This window comes from Sminthopsis crassicaudata, chromosome 2 (genome assembly GCF_048593235.1).
Source record: "Sminthopsis crassicaudata isolate SCR6 chromosome 2, ASM4859323v1, whole genome shotgun sequence".
Lineage (NCBI taxonomy): Eukaryota > Metazoa > Chordata > Mammalia > Dasyuromorphia > Dasyuridae > Sminthopsis > Sminthopsis crassicaudata.
The window spans coordinates 177,147,484-177,161,049 of NC_133618.1; the positions used below are offsets into that span (position 1 = coordinate 177,147,484).

The 13,566-nt window shown below is 32.5% G+C and overlaps 1 protein-coding gene across 8 annotated transcripts in view; it reads left to right on the plus strand.

The window, feature by feature from the left end:
* GPCPD1 (glycerophosphocholine phosphodiesterase 1) overlaps positions 1-13,566 on the plus strand; it is a 102,256-nt gene that overhangs the window by 47,003 nt on the left and 41,687 nt on the right. For all 8 annotated transcript variants that reach the window (XR_012486094.1, XR_012486093.1, XM_074287918.1 and 5 more), the window contains 5 exons: positions 479-533; positions 1,522-1,614; positions 5,628-5,705; positions 9,489-9,531; positions 10,979-11,040. Coding sequence is in view for 6 of the 8 variants with exons in the window: in XM_074287918.1 (XP_074144019.1) it covers positions 479-533; positions 1,522-1,614; positions 5,628-5,705; positions 9,489-9,531; positions 10,979-11,040 (331 nt within the window). In the remaining 2 variants the exon portion in view is untranslated. The remainder of the gene's footprint in view (positions 1-478; positions 534-1,521; positions 1,615-5,627; positions 5,706-9,488; positions 9,532-10,978; positions 11,041-13,566) is intronic.

The following is a 13,566-nucleotide window of genomic DNA, read 5'->3' on the forward strand; positions in this document are numbered from 1 at the left end:
ACATAGCCATCTATCAAAGAAGTAGAAACCTAGAGCCATAAAAACCAATAGCTTTGGAATTAGTAAGCCAGGCAGGTAGAGAATAAATAGTTCTTCCCATTTTTAAATTTTCTTCCTATCGGTCACCTTGGTTAGTGTTTTACCATCCTTACCTCCATTAGCAAAAAGTATTTTAGAATAGTTAAGTCACATGCAAGTCTCACACTTCAATTCTCTGATTTTATGTTCTTTACATTTTTATTATGAATTAGAAAATCATCAAACATAAACATTTCCATATATAGAGATCAGAAAAAAAATTTATATTAAACCATGAATATTTCCATACAGCTTTTCTAAAACATTAAATTTAATGTAGTAGTACCCACATTGTCTTGCTTTCCATCATCTTCTGAACTTCTTTGCTTTCTTTTGTGTTTTAAAAAATATATATATTTAAAAGAATACAAAAAGTAAAACATTGTCTCCTCTATTTCAGGCTTGCTAAAGTACAAGAAAATACAATTGCTTCTTTAAGAAGTGCAGCTAGTCATGTATGTAACTCTTTTTTCCTCTTAAATAATTTATAATTATTTATATAAAGAAAATGATGTGTAAATTTTCACTGATTTTAGAATCAAAAAGAAATCTGTAGGAAATGCTTTATCAATCAATTTTTTAAAAATATGTTTATTAGAATTTGTACTTCTGAAAATTCTGGGTAGATTATTTCTCTTAGTTTCTTATGTAAAAATGGTATAATCCATCATTTACTCATAAGGTATTTTTTGTTTTGTTTTTGAGGAAAGCGATTTACAAATTTTAGATGAGTTTTGAAAATTGAGTAATTAACTATTATTCAACAAATGAGGAATATTTTTTATTGATGTCTTTAATAACTGAGTTATAGAATGGACCTATTTCTTATTCAAATATATAGGCTAGTCTTATAGAGATGAGAGATGGAATTTTTCAAATATCAATCAGCTTGTACTTTTGAATAAAAGGAGAAAAGCTTTGAGGAAAATAATGAGTCTCTACACTCACTTTTCACTTTGAGAAGTTAGTTTTACTTGTAACAAATTTTATTTTGTTAAACTTACTACCCTCTTTTCTTACCACTTTATACTCAATGGTACTTTATAGGCACTGAAAATGTGCTAAATGGGTTGTGATCTGTATCTGTGAAGGGGGAGCAGCACTTCCACCTTGTGTCTCTTTCATTACCTCATTAGAAAAACCATTCTTATTGTTATATAGCATAGGTGGGTTTTTTTTGTTTTTTTTTTTTTGTTTGTTTTTTGTTTTTTTAGCATTATTATAGCTCTTATATTTTAGTAAGAATAATAGCAATTGTTTAATAGAGCTTTGTCAATAACAATTCTGGATAGTAGTTGTCTTTCTCTTCTACAAATACACAACACATTTGTAAAGATTAACTGAATCATATCCTAATATTGTATCTATCCTTTTGCATAATTTTAAAGATTTCTTATAATCCCATAAAATTTACCTTAATTCTTACTCACTTGTTTTCTTTAGGGTGCAGCTTATGTAGAATTTGATGTTCATCTTTCAAAGGATTTTGTACCTATTGTATATCATGATCTCACTTGTTGCATGACTATGAAAAAGGTATGCTAAAAATGTTTTATTAAAGTAAGAACTAGTGAAGTGTTCTTTCATAAATTTTTTTTAAATGTCTAGTTGAATTTCCTAATGAAATATAACTTTTCTTATCAAATGTTAAATAGTATAAAATCTTTTTCATTTTATTTTCCTCTTTGAACATTTTTTGTTGGAGGGAAATACTGATGCCAAAACCAACAGTATACTGAAACAGCAAGAAGAGGGTGTAGGAGAAAGATAGATAGATTGGTTTCCCTTTCCTCCTTTATCATCTTTGGCCTTCAAGTTTATATTCTGATTTCAAATTCTACTTCCAAAATATATTGACTATGTGACCCTACTCAAATCTCTTAATCTGTTAGTGTTCTGGAAGTATTTTAGACACTTTAAGTGTCACCTAACTGGTGACATCAGTAAGTAGGATGTCACCTAACTGCTTCCAAGATCATTTTGATACTGAGCAAAGAATGGGTTAAACTAAGGAGAAACTTGAGACAGAGAAGTCAACCCTACAAACAATAGCCAGCTTCATGAGGTGATGATGGTCTGTGCCAGGATTGTTGCAGTGTCAGAGGTAAAAAGTTTGAATTTACAAGAGAACAACAGATTGGATATGGGCATGAATGCGAGTAAGGGGTCCTAACGACTCCTTGGTTGCAATTCTAGTTGACTGAGAAAACGATGGTACTCTCTACAGAAGGATTAGAAAATGTGTGTCTTGAGGGGTACATATGGCCAGCAAAATTATTTGCTAAGGTACTGTCAGGCAATGATGACCTGAAAATGGAATACAACAACTTCCCACTGCTTGAGTTCTATAAATTGATAATTTTGTATGGTCCATGAATGGTGTTATAAATATTCAAATACCTCTTGGCAGAAAAAAAGGCTCCCTTCCCCTGATCTACAGTAATAAGAAAGTTAGAAGGAGGCAGAGGGGTTTGTGGGAAAAGATGTGTTAAGTTTTAGACATGCTGAGTATAAGAAGTTTGTGGTAATATATTTAGTTCAAGATTTCCACTTGGCAGTTAGAGGCCAGAAGTTAGAAAAGTGGTTAGGGTTAGGGTTCTTATTTATACAGATGATAATTGAATTTATGGGAACTTATGAGATCACCAAGAGAATTTGTGTAAAAGGAGAAGAGAAAGCACAGGATAGAGTCCTGGAAAATATATACCAATATTTCTAGCCCTTCCTCACTTAAATCCAATTCATTTGCCTATCATGACATGACTTCCCTGGTGTCATGATCCTCTTCAAGAACAAAGGACAAACAACAATCCAGTCTGCTGGTATGCCTTTTAAGCTCTAACATCTGTAACATTTTGGATTTTCTTTAATTTTATTACTTAAATAAGTGACATCAACAACTAATCATATGGAAAGGAATCCTCATCATATATCCAACTTGCAGGCCATTCTTGAAAAACCTTCAAGTGAGGCATGCTATTTCTTGAGATAGTCTATTCTACTAATAGAAAGCTCTAATTATTTGCAAGCTTTCCTTGAAATTTCCAAATTCTGCCCTTCGATCTGCCTTTTGCCCTCAAGTAGAACAATCTGTCTAACCCATGACTACCCTTCAGATATTTAAAAACAGCTTCTACCTTCCCCGAGGCTATCCTTTTTATATAAAATGTACCCAGTTCTTTCAACTAATTCTTATTAAATGAGCTCAAAATCCTTCATCATCCTTGTTGACCTGCTGTTTGTCTTTCAATCTAAAAGAGGGCCATGATATCAGGGAAGTGTGATGCCATGACTTGCAAGTGAATTGGATATAAGTTCACTATTACTGGATATGATCTAGATGAAGGTTCAGCAATGGAATTAGAGAGTGGGGATGATAGAGGGGGCAGTTTGCTGGAGAAAATCGGATGGAAAAGGATCCATTGTATTGGTAGAAATACTTGGCTAAGAGAATTGCTCTTTCTTCACGTAAAACAGGGATGAAGGAAGAGATAAAGGCAAAGGCATCTGAATAATGTAAAATGACAAGGGCAAAAGAAGTCATTTCTTGGTAAATTACCTCAATTTTTTCAGTGAACTAATTGATCGACGTTCTTGGGTAATAGTGTGGGGTCCAGGATACTATGAGAAGTTTGAAGGATAAAAAGGTTTGGAAAAACCACAGTGATGATGTATAGTGATTAAATTAGGAAAGTGTAAAAGGATTGCCTTGCTGTAGGGGCCCATTTGAAAATGTAATACAAATCTGACTAGGTAGTGAGAATATTTTCTTTTTTTTTTTTTTCCCAGTGTTATTCAGCAGCATGTGTGTAGTAATGAGGATAAGGAATGGTGGGAGTAATTGAAGACTGGGCATGGTAGGGAAAAATTAGCCAAAAAAAAAAAAAAAAAAAAAGGAGCTGGCAAAAAGACGATAGTGTAGATTTGAACTTTCCACTAAGGAAAATGGGGAGAATACTAGCCACTGTAAGGATGATGCATAGGAAAGAACTGAGGTTGAGGAATTGGATCATAATAAGAGCTAAAAACCAGATTAGGAATTGTAAGACAGAGAAGAAAGTAGAATGATGGAAGATTGGTCAGATAAAGGTATTTCAGAGTTCATGAACTTGAATAGAATACTTATGGGTAATAGCAAGCTCATATTTATGAAAATCCTGTAGTTGAGGTCATGAGAATTTAATAAATTGAAGAACAAAGAAGTTTATGTTTTTTAAGGGATTGTTAACAAGTATATTGAAGTCCCTTTGTATGAGGGCAGGCATTGGGAAGGAAAAAGCCATGCATTAAACTCATTGAGGAATCAAGAAGAATGTCTTTGAGGTTAGTTGATAATGCTTACCACAGTCTCAAACAGATGTAGTCTTAGATTAAGAGAACTTTAAAGGAGTAGAGATGGCTAATTGTTCCTTGTAGAAAGAGAATGGATGCAACATTGGGAGCAAAGAGTATTCTGAATCTAACATGATTCAAGGAATATTAGTGAAAATATACCAAGTTCTGGAAGGTACTCCTCAGGAATTCCATATCATCAAAAAGGAGCTAGATCTCAGTGAATATAAAGTGATGGAGGGAATGAAAAGGAAGCCGAGTTGTGCAGTGGATTCATAGTCAGGGAAAATCTTTAATGAAATTCAGCTTCAGTTACTAGCTCTGTGATCCTTGGCCAGTCATTAAATCTCTGCCTACCTCATACTATTATTGTAAAGATCAATAAAATAATATTTATAAGGTGATTAGTTAGCACAATGTCTAGCATGTAATAGGTGTTTAATAAGTCCCCTGCCCTTTTCATTTTGTAAGGCTATATATAAGTTGTGAAATAATAGTGTCTAAAGAATTAAAGTAGCTGGATAAAGGTAACATGCTGGGCACAAATAGACTGCAGGGGAAGTAGCATAAAAGACATAACCAGAAAAGAAAATGGGTCAGTCATGTAGTAAGAAAGAATGCACCAAACACATTAGATGAATCTCCTGTAAAGGTTTTCATGGGAGAACACGAAGAAATGTTGTAGAGGCTGGGAAAGTGTGTAACTGTAAGTGATAGTATGTGAAAAGGATTCCTCCATCAATAAAGTAAAGCACAGGGCCATCAAAGTATAATAAAGATGTCAAACTCTAGACTAAATGCTCTTCTCTGAGTAATACATTTATCTTTTTTTTTTTTTAAAGAAATAAAAATGTACCCCACTAAAGTTTTATCTTCACTTCATGATAAAGTATGTCAAAATTCTGGCTGATTGAAAATTAATCAATAAGCAAATATTTATTAAACATCTACAATGTGCTAGTCATTGTGCTAGGCTTAAGAGGGTACCAAGAAAAAAATTCAAACAGTTCTAGTCTTCAAGGAGGGAAGATGAAATAATGAGACTATTATTGTAGTAACAGAGAAATAATAAACAATTTGTTTTTTACAATCTAAAATTCTTACTTTCCAAAGTTTTTTTAAATAAATAATTTATTTGAAATAATAGTTTGTTCATAACTTGGAATGCATTTAGTGAAGGTTAATCTTTCTGATTTTTTTTTTTTTTTTTTTTTAAGAAATTTGGTGATGAACCAACAGAACTGTTTGAAATTCCAGTGAAAGAGTTAACTTTTGAACAGCTCCAGCTGTTGAAGGTAATGAGAATTTTCATTTTTCTTTAAGTTTAGAAGTAGCTTTTTTCATATGAAAAATTCAGTTAATTTGCTGTCAAAAATTAGGAGTGTGCTTCATATTTCCCTTACTGGGAATAAATTAATAAAATTCAGAATTTGAAATGTAAAGGACTTCAGACTACTGAATCAAAACATAGAAACAATCTTTTTTTTTTTCTTTTTCTGGTTATACATGGATTTTAACTTCTTAAATACACATTTCTTTTTGAATCATTTTGGGAGAGAAAAATCAGAACAAAAGGGAAAATCCATAAGAGGAGAAAAAAAAAAACAAAACAGAAAAAGAAGTGAACATAATAGCATGTGTTGATTTACATTCAATCTCTACATTTCTCTTTCTGGATACAGATGGCATTTTCTATTCATTGGATCTATTCAGTGAATCACTGAACCACAGATGAGAAGAGCCAAGTCTTTCATAATTGATCATAATTGATCACACAATCTTGTTATTACTGTATACAATGTATTCCTGGTTCTGCTTGTTTTGCTCAGTATCAGTTCATGTAAATCTTTCTAGACTCTTTTAAAATCAGCTTGCTTATCATTTTTTATAGAACAATAATAGTCCATTGCTTTCATATATCAATTTATTCAGTCATTCCCCAATTGATGGGCATTCAGTTGAAACAAGAATGTTTTTAAAGCTATCCTTGGCAGGTAGCAAATTTGATATTTGATTTAATAATACTTCCAGGGAATCCAGTTCTTTCCAAGGAAGAAGGAGGTCTATTCAATTTTTGGTTAGTTATAATAGATAAGAAATCTTACTAATTTTGCTTTGTACAACTTTCACCTGTTGCTCTTAACTTTATCTTTTGTGTTCAGCCAGGGCAAGCCTAATTCCTTATTTATGTGACACCTCTTGAAAAATTTGAAAACAATATTTGTTAGTCTTGATGCCCTCCATCATCTTGGTTGTCCACTGGATTCTCTCCAGTTTATAAGAGTCTCCTAACATTTGTAACTTTCTTTATGTGGTCAAACCAGGTCGAGTAATAAATAGTTTGTCATTTTCCTAGACACTCTATTTCTCAGTGCACCTGAAGATTTCATTGGTTTTCTTGACTTCTGTGTTTGGCTGACTTAGTTGTACTTTTAGCTCAGACTTCTGTCTAGAGTTTATTTAAATCAATTTCTGGAATCTGGGTATCAAAAATTACATTTAACTTTTTTAAATGTCATTTCATCAGATTCAACATAAACTACTTCAAATTCTAAATCTCATGTCCATTTTTTGTCCTCTAAATTTGATAACTGTGCCATATATGCCTATATGTCTTTATTCAAATCATTGAAAAAGACAGAAGCATAGTATAGGGCCAAGAATAGATCTCTGGGTAACTCAAATGGAGACTTCTATTAACATAGAACTATTAGCTCAAAATCTTAAGTTTGGACATCTAATCAACTACTCTGGTGGCAGAAACTAAAGAGAAATTGGAAAAGTCACTTGATGAAGGTGAAAGAAGAGAAGTTGGCCTGAAATTTAATATCAAGCAAACTTAAGGTTGTGGCAACTCTTCTCATTACTTTCTGACTGATAGAGGGAGAAAAAATAGAAGCAGTGTCAGATTTCACATTCTTAGCCTCAAAGACCACTGCAGACAGCAACTGCAGCCATAAAATTTAAAAAAAAATTTTTAAAGCTTCTTGGAAGGAAAAGTATAGCAAATCTAGACAGCATACTCAAGAAGCAAAACAAAGGTCCATATAGTCAAAGCTATGGCTTTTCAAATATTAATGTATGGCTCTGAGAGTTGAACTACCAGGAAATTTTTAGTTCCTCAGAATTTATGCTTTTGTGGTGCCAGAGAAGACTTTTGAGAATCCCTTGGATAAGAAGAACAACAAATCAGTTAATACTTAAATTAATGCAGACCATTTGTTGTAAATACAAATCTCATTTAAAAAGAACCTGATGTTGGGTTATAAGCGGGTTATGAGAATGAGCAAGCAAAAAAAAAGTCGTGTCATAAAAAGACCTTATGGTGACAGGGATGCTCAACAAAGCACAAACCTAGAAGAAAAGGATTTCAAAGCATCTACAAGTAAAGTTTTAACGAAAAATATAATTTTCGGCATAAATTCAGCTAGAATTCCTGGAATAGATGAAACAGTTAAAACAACTTTTTGTCATTGAAATGAGAAAGCATATGTTTATCATATGGCTATATGAAAATTAACTAAATATAAGAGTCAATTCTATTGTATGCAATATGTATTTACACATATGAATATATACTTCACTTATTGACACATGTATATCTATATATAGACATTTATAGATATATTGGTGAGTTCCTAATGCATTCACATCAAGTCTCTTTACATTGCTCCCAATTTCTTTCTTTTTTTTTTTTTTTAATAAATTTTTTTTTTTTTTTTGAGGCTGGGGTTAAGTGACTTGCCCAGGGTCACACAGCTAGGAAGTGTTAAGTGTCTGAGATCAGATTCGAACTCCGGTCCTCATGAATTCAAGGCTGGTGCTCTATCCACTGCGCCACCTAGCTGCCCCCTTGCTCCCAATTTCTTATTAGAATTATTTTTCTGTCTTTAGAATTTCCTTCTTAGTATCTTCCCATTCTTTCATAGCCAAACCTGACTGAATTTCAGGCCATGAAATCCCCAGCTATCCTTTTTCTGAACTTTTTTGAAATCTTATCTCCTCAAATTCCCTGTGATATGTGTTAAGAATGCCTGGGTTTCTTCTTTATCATAGTCTCTGAGAGAAGAGCTGCTTTGTTCTCCCAAAGTTCCTGTCATTTTTATTTCAACAATTCCTTGATTTTGTAAAAGTTAAATCTGGTTAAATTTTCTTCTCATTCATTATACTACTTTTTGAATGATGAAATCTCATTATTTAGGCAGGCAAAGAATTACTCTGTTTTTGACACTAGAGTTCCAGTAGACATCTGGGTATTTAAAATTTTCCCTTACTGCTAGAACCATGCTTTTGATATGTTTCTTTAACTCATATTTTTTTCTGTCCAGATATAGCATATCCTAATGTCAGTACTGCTTCATATTTTTGCTGATTTATCCGTTTAATTAAGGCAGTTCTTCTAATGTCTAGCATTTATGAAATGGCTAACTGGAATTAAGATCCCTTTCAGCTTTTAATATTTTGTGATTTTTTTGAATCATAAGCCATGTCAAATTGTAAAGGTAACATCACTTTTAGAATTTACCCTCATAACTTTAGATTAATGTGGAGCTTGAGGTAAGCCAAACAGTGAATGTTTCTTTTTCACTAATTACTTTTGCCTTCTCTGAGCTTATCAAAATCCTTTGCTTTCAGAGAGCATAGCTATTTACCATGAAAATGTTCAGATCATGTGAGCTATATTAGTCTACAGTGTAATTTTTATAGCTTATCCCTGCTTTCTAAATTCATTTCTGAAAGATCTAATGTTATAAATCATTTCACAGATTAGACTGAAGCTCATTCAGTGCTACCTTACACTCACATTTGTTACCAAGTGAGGAGTCTTCTGTTCTGGGTATTTTTTTGGGGAACAAGGGGGTGTTTTTAGTTTTTTTGCCATAGTATATTTATGGAATATATGATTTATTAGAAGTCATTCTTAAATTGGTTGTTTTAAGTGTTGTACTTTAGATTATGCTCAATTTTGCAAACATTTTAAACTTTTTTCCTTTTCTGATTTCTCTTTCATCTCTTAATTATAAAGCATGTGTATGTTGAGACGTAAAAATAACTAATTTTTCTTTTGTATTTTCCAGCTGTCTCATGTAACTGCACTAAAATCAAAACAGTTCTTAAATGGTATGTAGCAGCACTGAAAAAAATGATTAATTTAAAAATTAACATTTATATTTTATTTATTTCTAATTTGAATTAGTGTTTTCTAAACTTGATTTTTAAAGGTGAAATTTTACATTCTTTATATGTCAGTCCAGACATATATTTAACGAGGAACAAAACTTAACTGTTTCATGGAATCATAGAATATTAGAGTTTTGTAGCACTACTGTCCTCTGGTTCTCCTGCTACCTATCTGACTGCTCCTTCTTAGTCTCCTTTACTGGATCTTCATCTAGGTTATGCCTATTAACTCACTGTGGTTATCCAACAGGGCTTTGTCCTGGGTCTTCTCTTTTCCCTTTATATTACTTGCTTGGTGGTCTCATCAGCTCCAGTGGATTTAATTATCATTTCTATAGTAGTGACTGACCTCAAATCTCACATCTTCAGCTGCCTAATGAATATCTCAAACTGAATATGCCATAAGAGATTTAAAATTCAACATGACCAGAACTGAACTTATTATCTCTCTTTTCCCTCATTGCAATTCCTCACCTCTTTTCTATTTCTATTGGGAGTACTGCCATCTTCCCAATCACCCAGGCTTAGCGCCTTGGTTTTAGCCTTGATTTCTCATTTCTTTCAACATTCTTCCCCATATCTAATCAGTTGTCACAACCTGTTAGTTTTATGTCTCTCATAAAAGCCTTCTTTCCTGAAGCAAGCCTCTATCATATCATACTTGTATTGCTATAGTCTGCTAATTGATCTGTCTGCTGAAAGTCTCTCCTAAATAGATTTATTCTTGCAGTTAGCTATCAAAATTATTTTCCCAAAGTGCCAGTCTGACCATATCAGTAACTTAATAACCTCCAGTCCCATGCTTCAGGATAAAATATAAAATCCTTAATTTCACATTCAAAGCCCTTTATAACCCTTCCCCCTCCAAATACCATTTATATTTCCTTACACTTTTCTCTACCTTGCCCCATACTCTGTGATCCCATGGCACTGCCCTCTTTGCTGGTTTCTTAAACAAGCCATTTTAACTTACATTTTTACTGGTCAACTCTCACGCCTGAAATATTTTTCCTCTTGAACCCCAACTCCTGGCTACATTAAACCTTAACAGGAGGATTTTTTCCAGTCTTCCTTTTTTTTCCTAATGCTTTTCTATTATTAATTATTCCAAGTTATCCTATGTATAAATTTGTTATTACATAGCTGTTTATTTATTATCTCCCTCATTAGGCTAATTCATCAAGATCAGGAACTATCTTTTGCTGTTTTCTTCATATCCTAAAGAGTTTATACAATGCTTATGAATGTTTATTGACTGATTCTACTTTAAAATAAATATTTGTGAATTAAATTTACTGTATTGTCCTAAAATATCTATAGGAAAAGGGGACTTGGTTATGAGATTTTGTTTCTTTTTCATTGATAAGTTTATAAATTTAATTTTCAGCATCGTTAAGCATGGAAGAAAATTATATCTCTGAAAATCAACCATTCCCTTCTCTCCAGATGGTAAGTACTTTGCAAAGCTATTTACAAAAACAATAGCCTTAAAATTTTTATGTTGAATAATTCTTACTGGTATAAAAATGTTTTATTTTACTTTAAATATTTCCTTCTGATTCCATATTAATCATATTGAAGTAAATAAATTTAAGTACTAAGCAAGTTCTTGAAATAAGCAACTTTATTTAGTTTTGTAATCTCCAATGTGTAATACTCAGACCATTGTAGCTAGTTTAGAAATATTTGTTGAATTATTATTAAAAATAGGTTGATGAGTTTTTAAAATGTGCCATTTAACAGCTGAGAAGAAGCTTTAATATTCAACAGAGATCTGTATTCTTTGTACTTATGATTCATAAATCTGTTTTATCAAGGCCTAGTTTCCATTATCATCCTACCAACCACTAACTTTAGATGATCTCTTAAATTCAATATGTCCAAAACGAAATTTATTGTTGTTATTATCCATTTGTCTGTAAGCTCCTTGACAAGGACTTGGGTTTTTTTTTTTTTTTTTTGCTTCTCTTTGTATGCTTACTACATAGCACAGTGCCTTCTCCACTCAGCCATTACCTTAATTCAGGACCTCATCACCTCTTGCTTCTAGTTGGTCTCTTGTATTCCTATCCCTCCTCAATTCAATCTATTTTCTACTTAGCTGCCAAATGATTTTTCAGAAACATAAGTTGGACCATAAGAAATCTTCTAGCTCTTATCTTCAGTAGTCAAACCTTTTCACAACCTGGACCCTTCTTAACTTCCCAGGTTTCTCATACTATAACCCAGTTTCATTGATTTACTTGTTTACACACAACCCTGTCACCTGTCGCTGTGCTTTTTTTTTTTTTTTTAATTTTAGGCTGGGGTTAAGTGACTTGTCCAGGGTCACACAGCTAGGAAGTGTTAAGTGTCTGAGATCAGATTTGAACTCAGGTCCTCCTGAATTCAAGGCTGGTGTTCTATCCACTGTGCTACCTAGCTGCCCCCGCTGTGCTTTTTACACTTGCATTCTCCCATGTCTGGAATGATCTTGCTCCTCACTTCTGCCTTTGGATCCTTTAGCATCTTTCAAGGCTCAGTTCAAATCCAACTTTTTCAGGAAATCTTTTCTTGTTCCCTTCAGAGTCCTACCTAGCACCTTCCATTTAAAATTACTTTCCATCTACTTTATATAGATATGGTTTGTATCTTGCTATTTGCATGTCATATCCTATTAGAATGTGAATTTCTTGAAGACATACTCTTTTTTTGTAATTTTTTGTGCTTTGTATGCTATGTTGTACAAAGTACTTAATAAAGGATTTTTGACTGATTGGATCTGTTTCAAATGTGTACTGTTACTTAGGAATTGTAATTCTTATATTAATTTCTGAGTTACTTTATGTAGATAATAGATATATGTATACAAATATATCACATATATTTGAATATATGTGTCACACACATATAAGTATACAGATATGTATAGATACATTCATACATGTAGACATATTTACAAATGTCCTCATAATGGATCAAATGAGGTAATGTCTAAAATGCTTTGAACAACTTTAATCCTTCAACATGAAAACCCTTTAATAATTCAGTTCTTATGTCAACCTAAGTCTTTTTTTAGGGTAAACATCTCCATTTCAGTTTATGTAGTTTCCTATGGTGTGTTTCCAAGGTTCTTTTTCTTCCTGGTTGCTCATTAGCAGAAATACATATGGCTACTGGTGTTCTGTTTTGAAAACTAATAAATTTGTAAGCAAATTCTATGTAAATTCTCTGTCTCTTTTTTTTGGGGGGGGTGTCTATGCTTGCATGCATACATATATCTAATAATTAAAAAAAAAACCTTGTAGTCCTTAGAATTAACAATTATAAAGAAGAGGTGTGTTTTTTTATTAAAAATAAATTTTTTTTGGCAATAATAAGACAGTTGCTAGGTAAATGAAGTGAATTGGCAATAAGGCCCAGAAGTTGACATAGAGGGATGTAATTGGATTAGTAGTATAATATTTCTGAGTATTAAAAGGAAAATACTAGGCAGATATGAATAGTTATGGGTTCTGGTAATTGAACTTGGTATAGTTAAACAATAACAAAGATGGGAGTGATCATTTTTTGTGACAGTTGCTGCTGTGACTCTCTTAGTGGTCTTGATACCACTTTTAAAATCTTTGCTTAATTCAATTTAATATTATTTACCTATTAAATGCTAGGTATTGTACTGAATACTCATAATAATAACAATAATAGCTAGGATTTATATAATTCTTGAACATTTGTCAAGTTCCTTGGATGATAAATTAGTTTCTGCCCTCTAGGAGCTGGGGGAAAGTATAAAAGGCATCTGGATGGTGCAATGCATAAAATGAATAGAACAATGGGCCTTGAGTTAGGAAACCCTGATTTTAAATCCAACTTCAGACATTTAGTAGCACTATATGATCCTGAATAAATCACTTAAATTTTTATTTGCCTGTTTTCTTAACTATAAAATGAGGAAAATAATAGCACCTATACCTTCTGAGGTTGTTCTGAGAATCA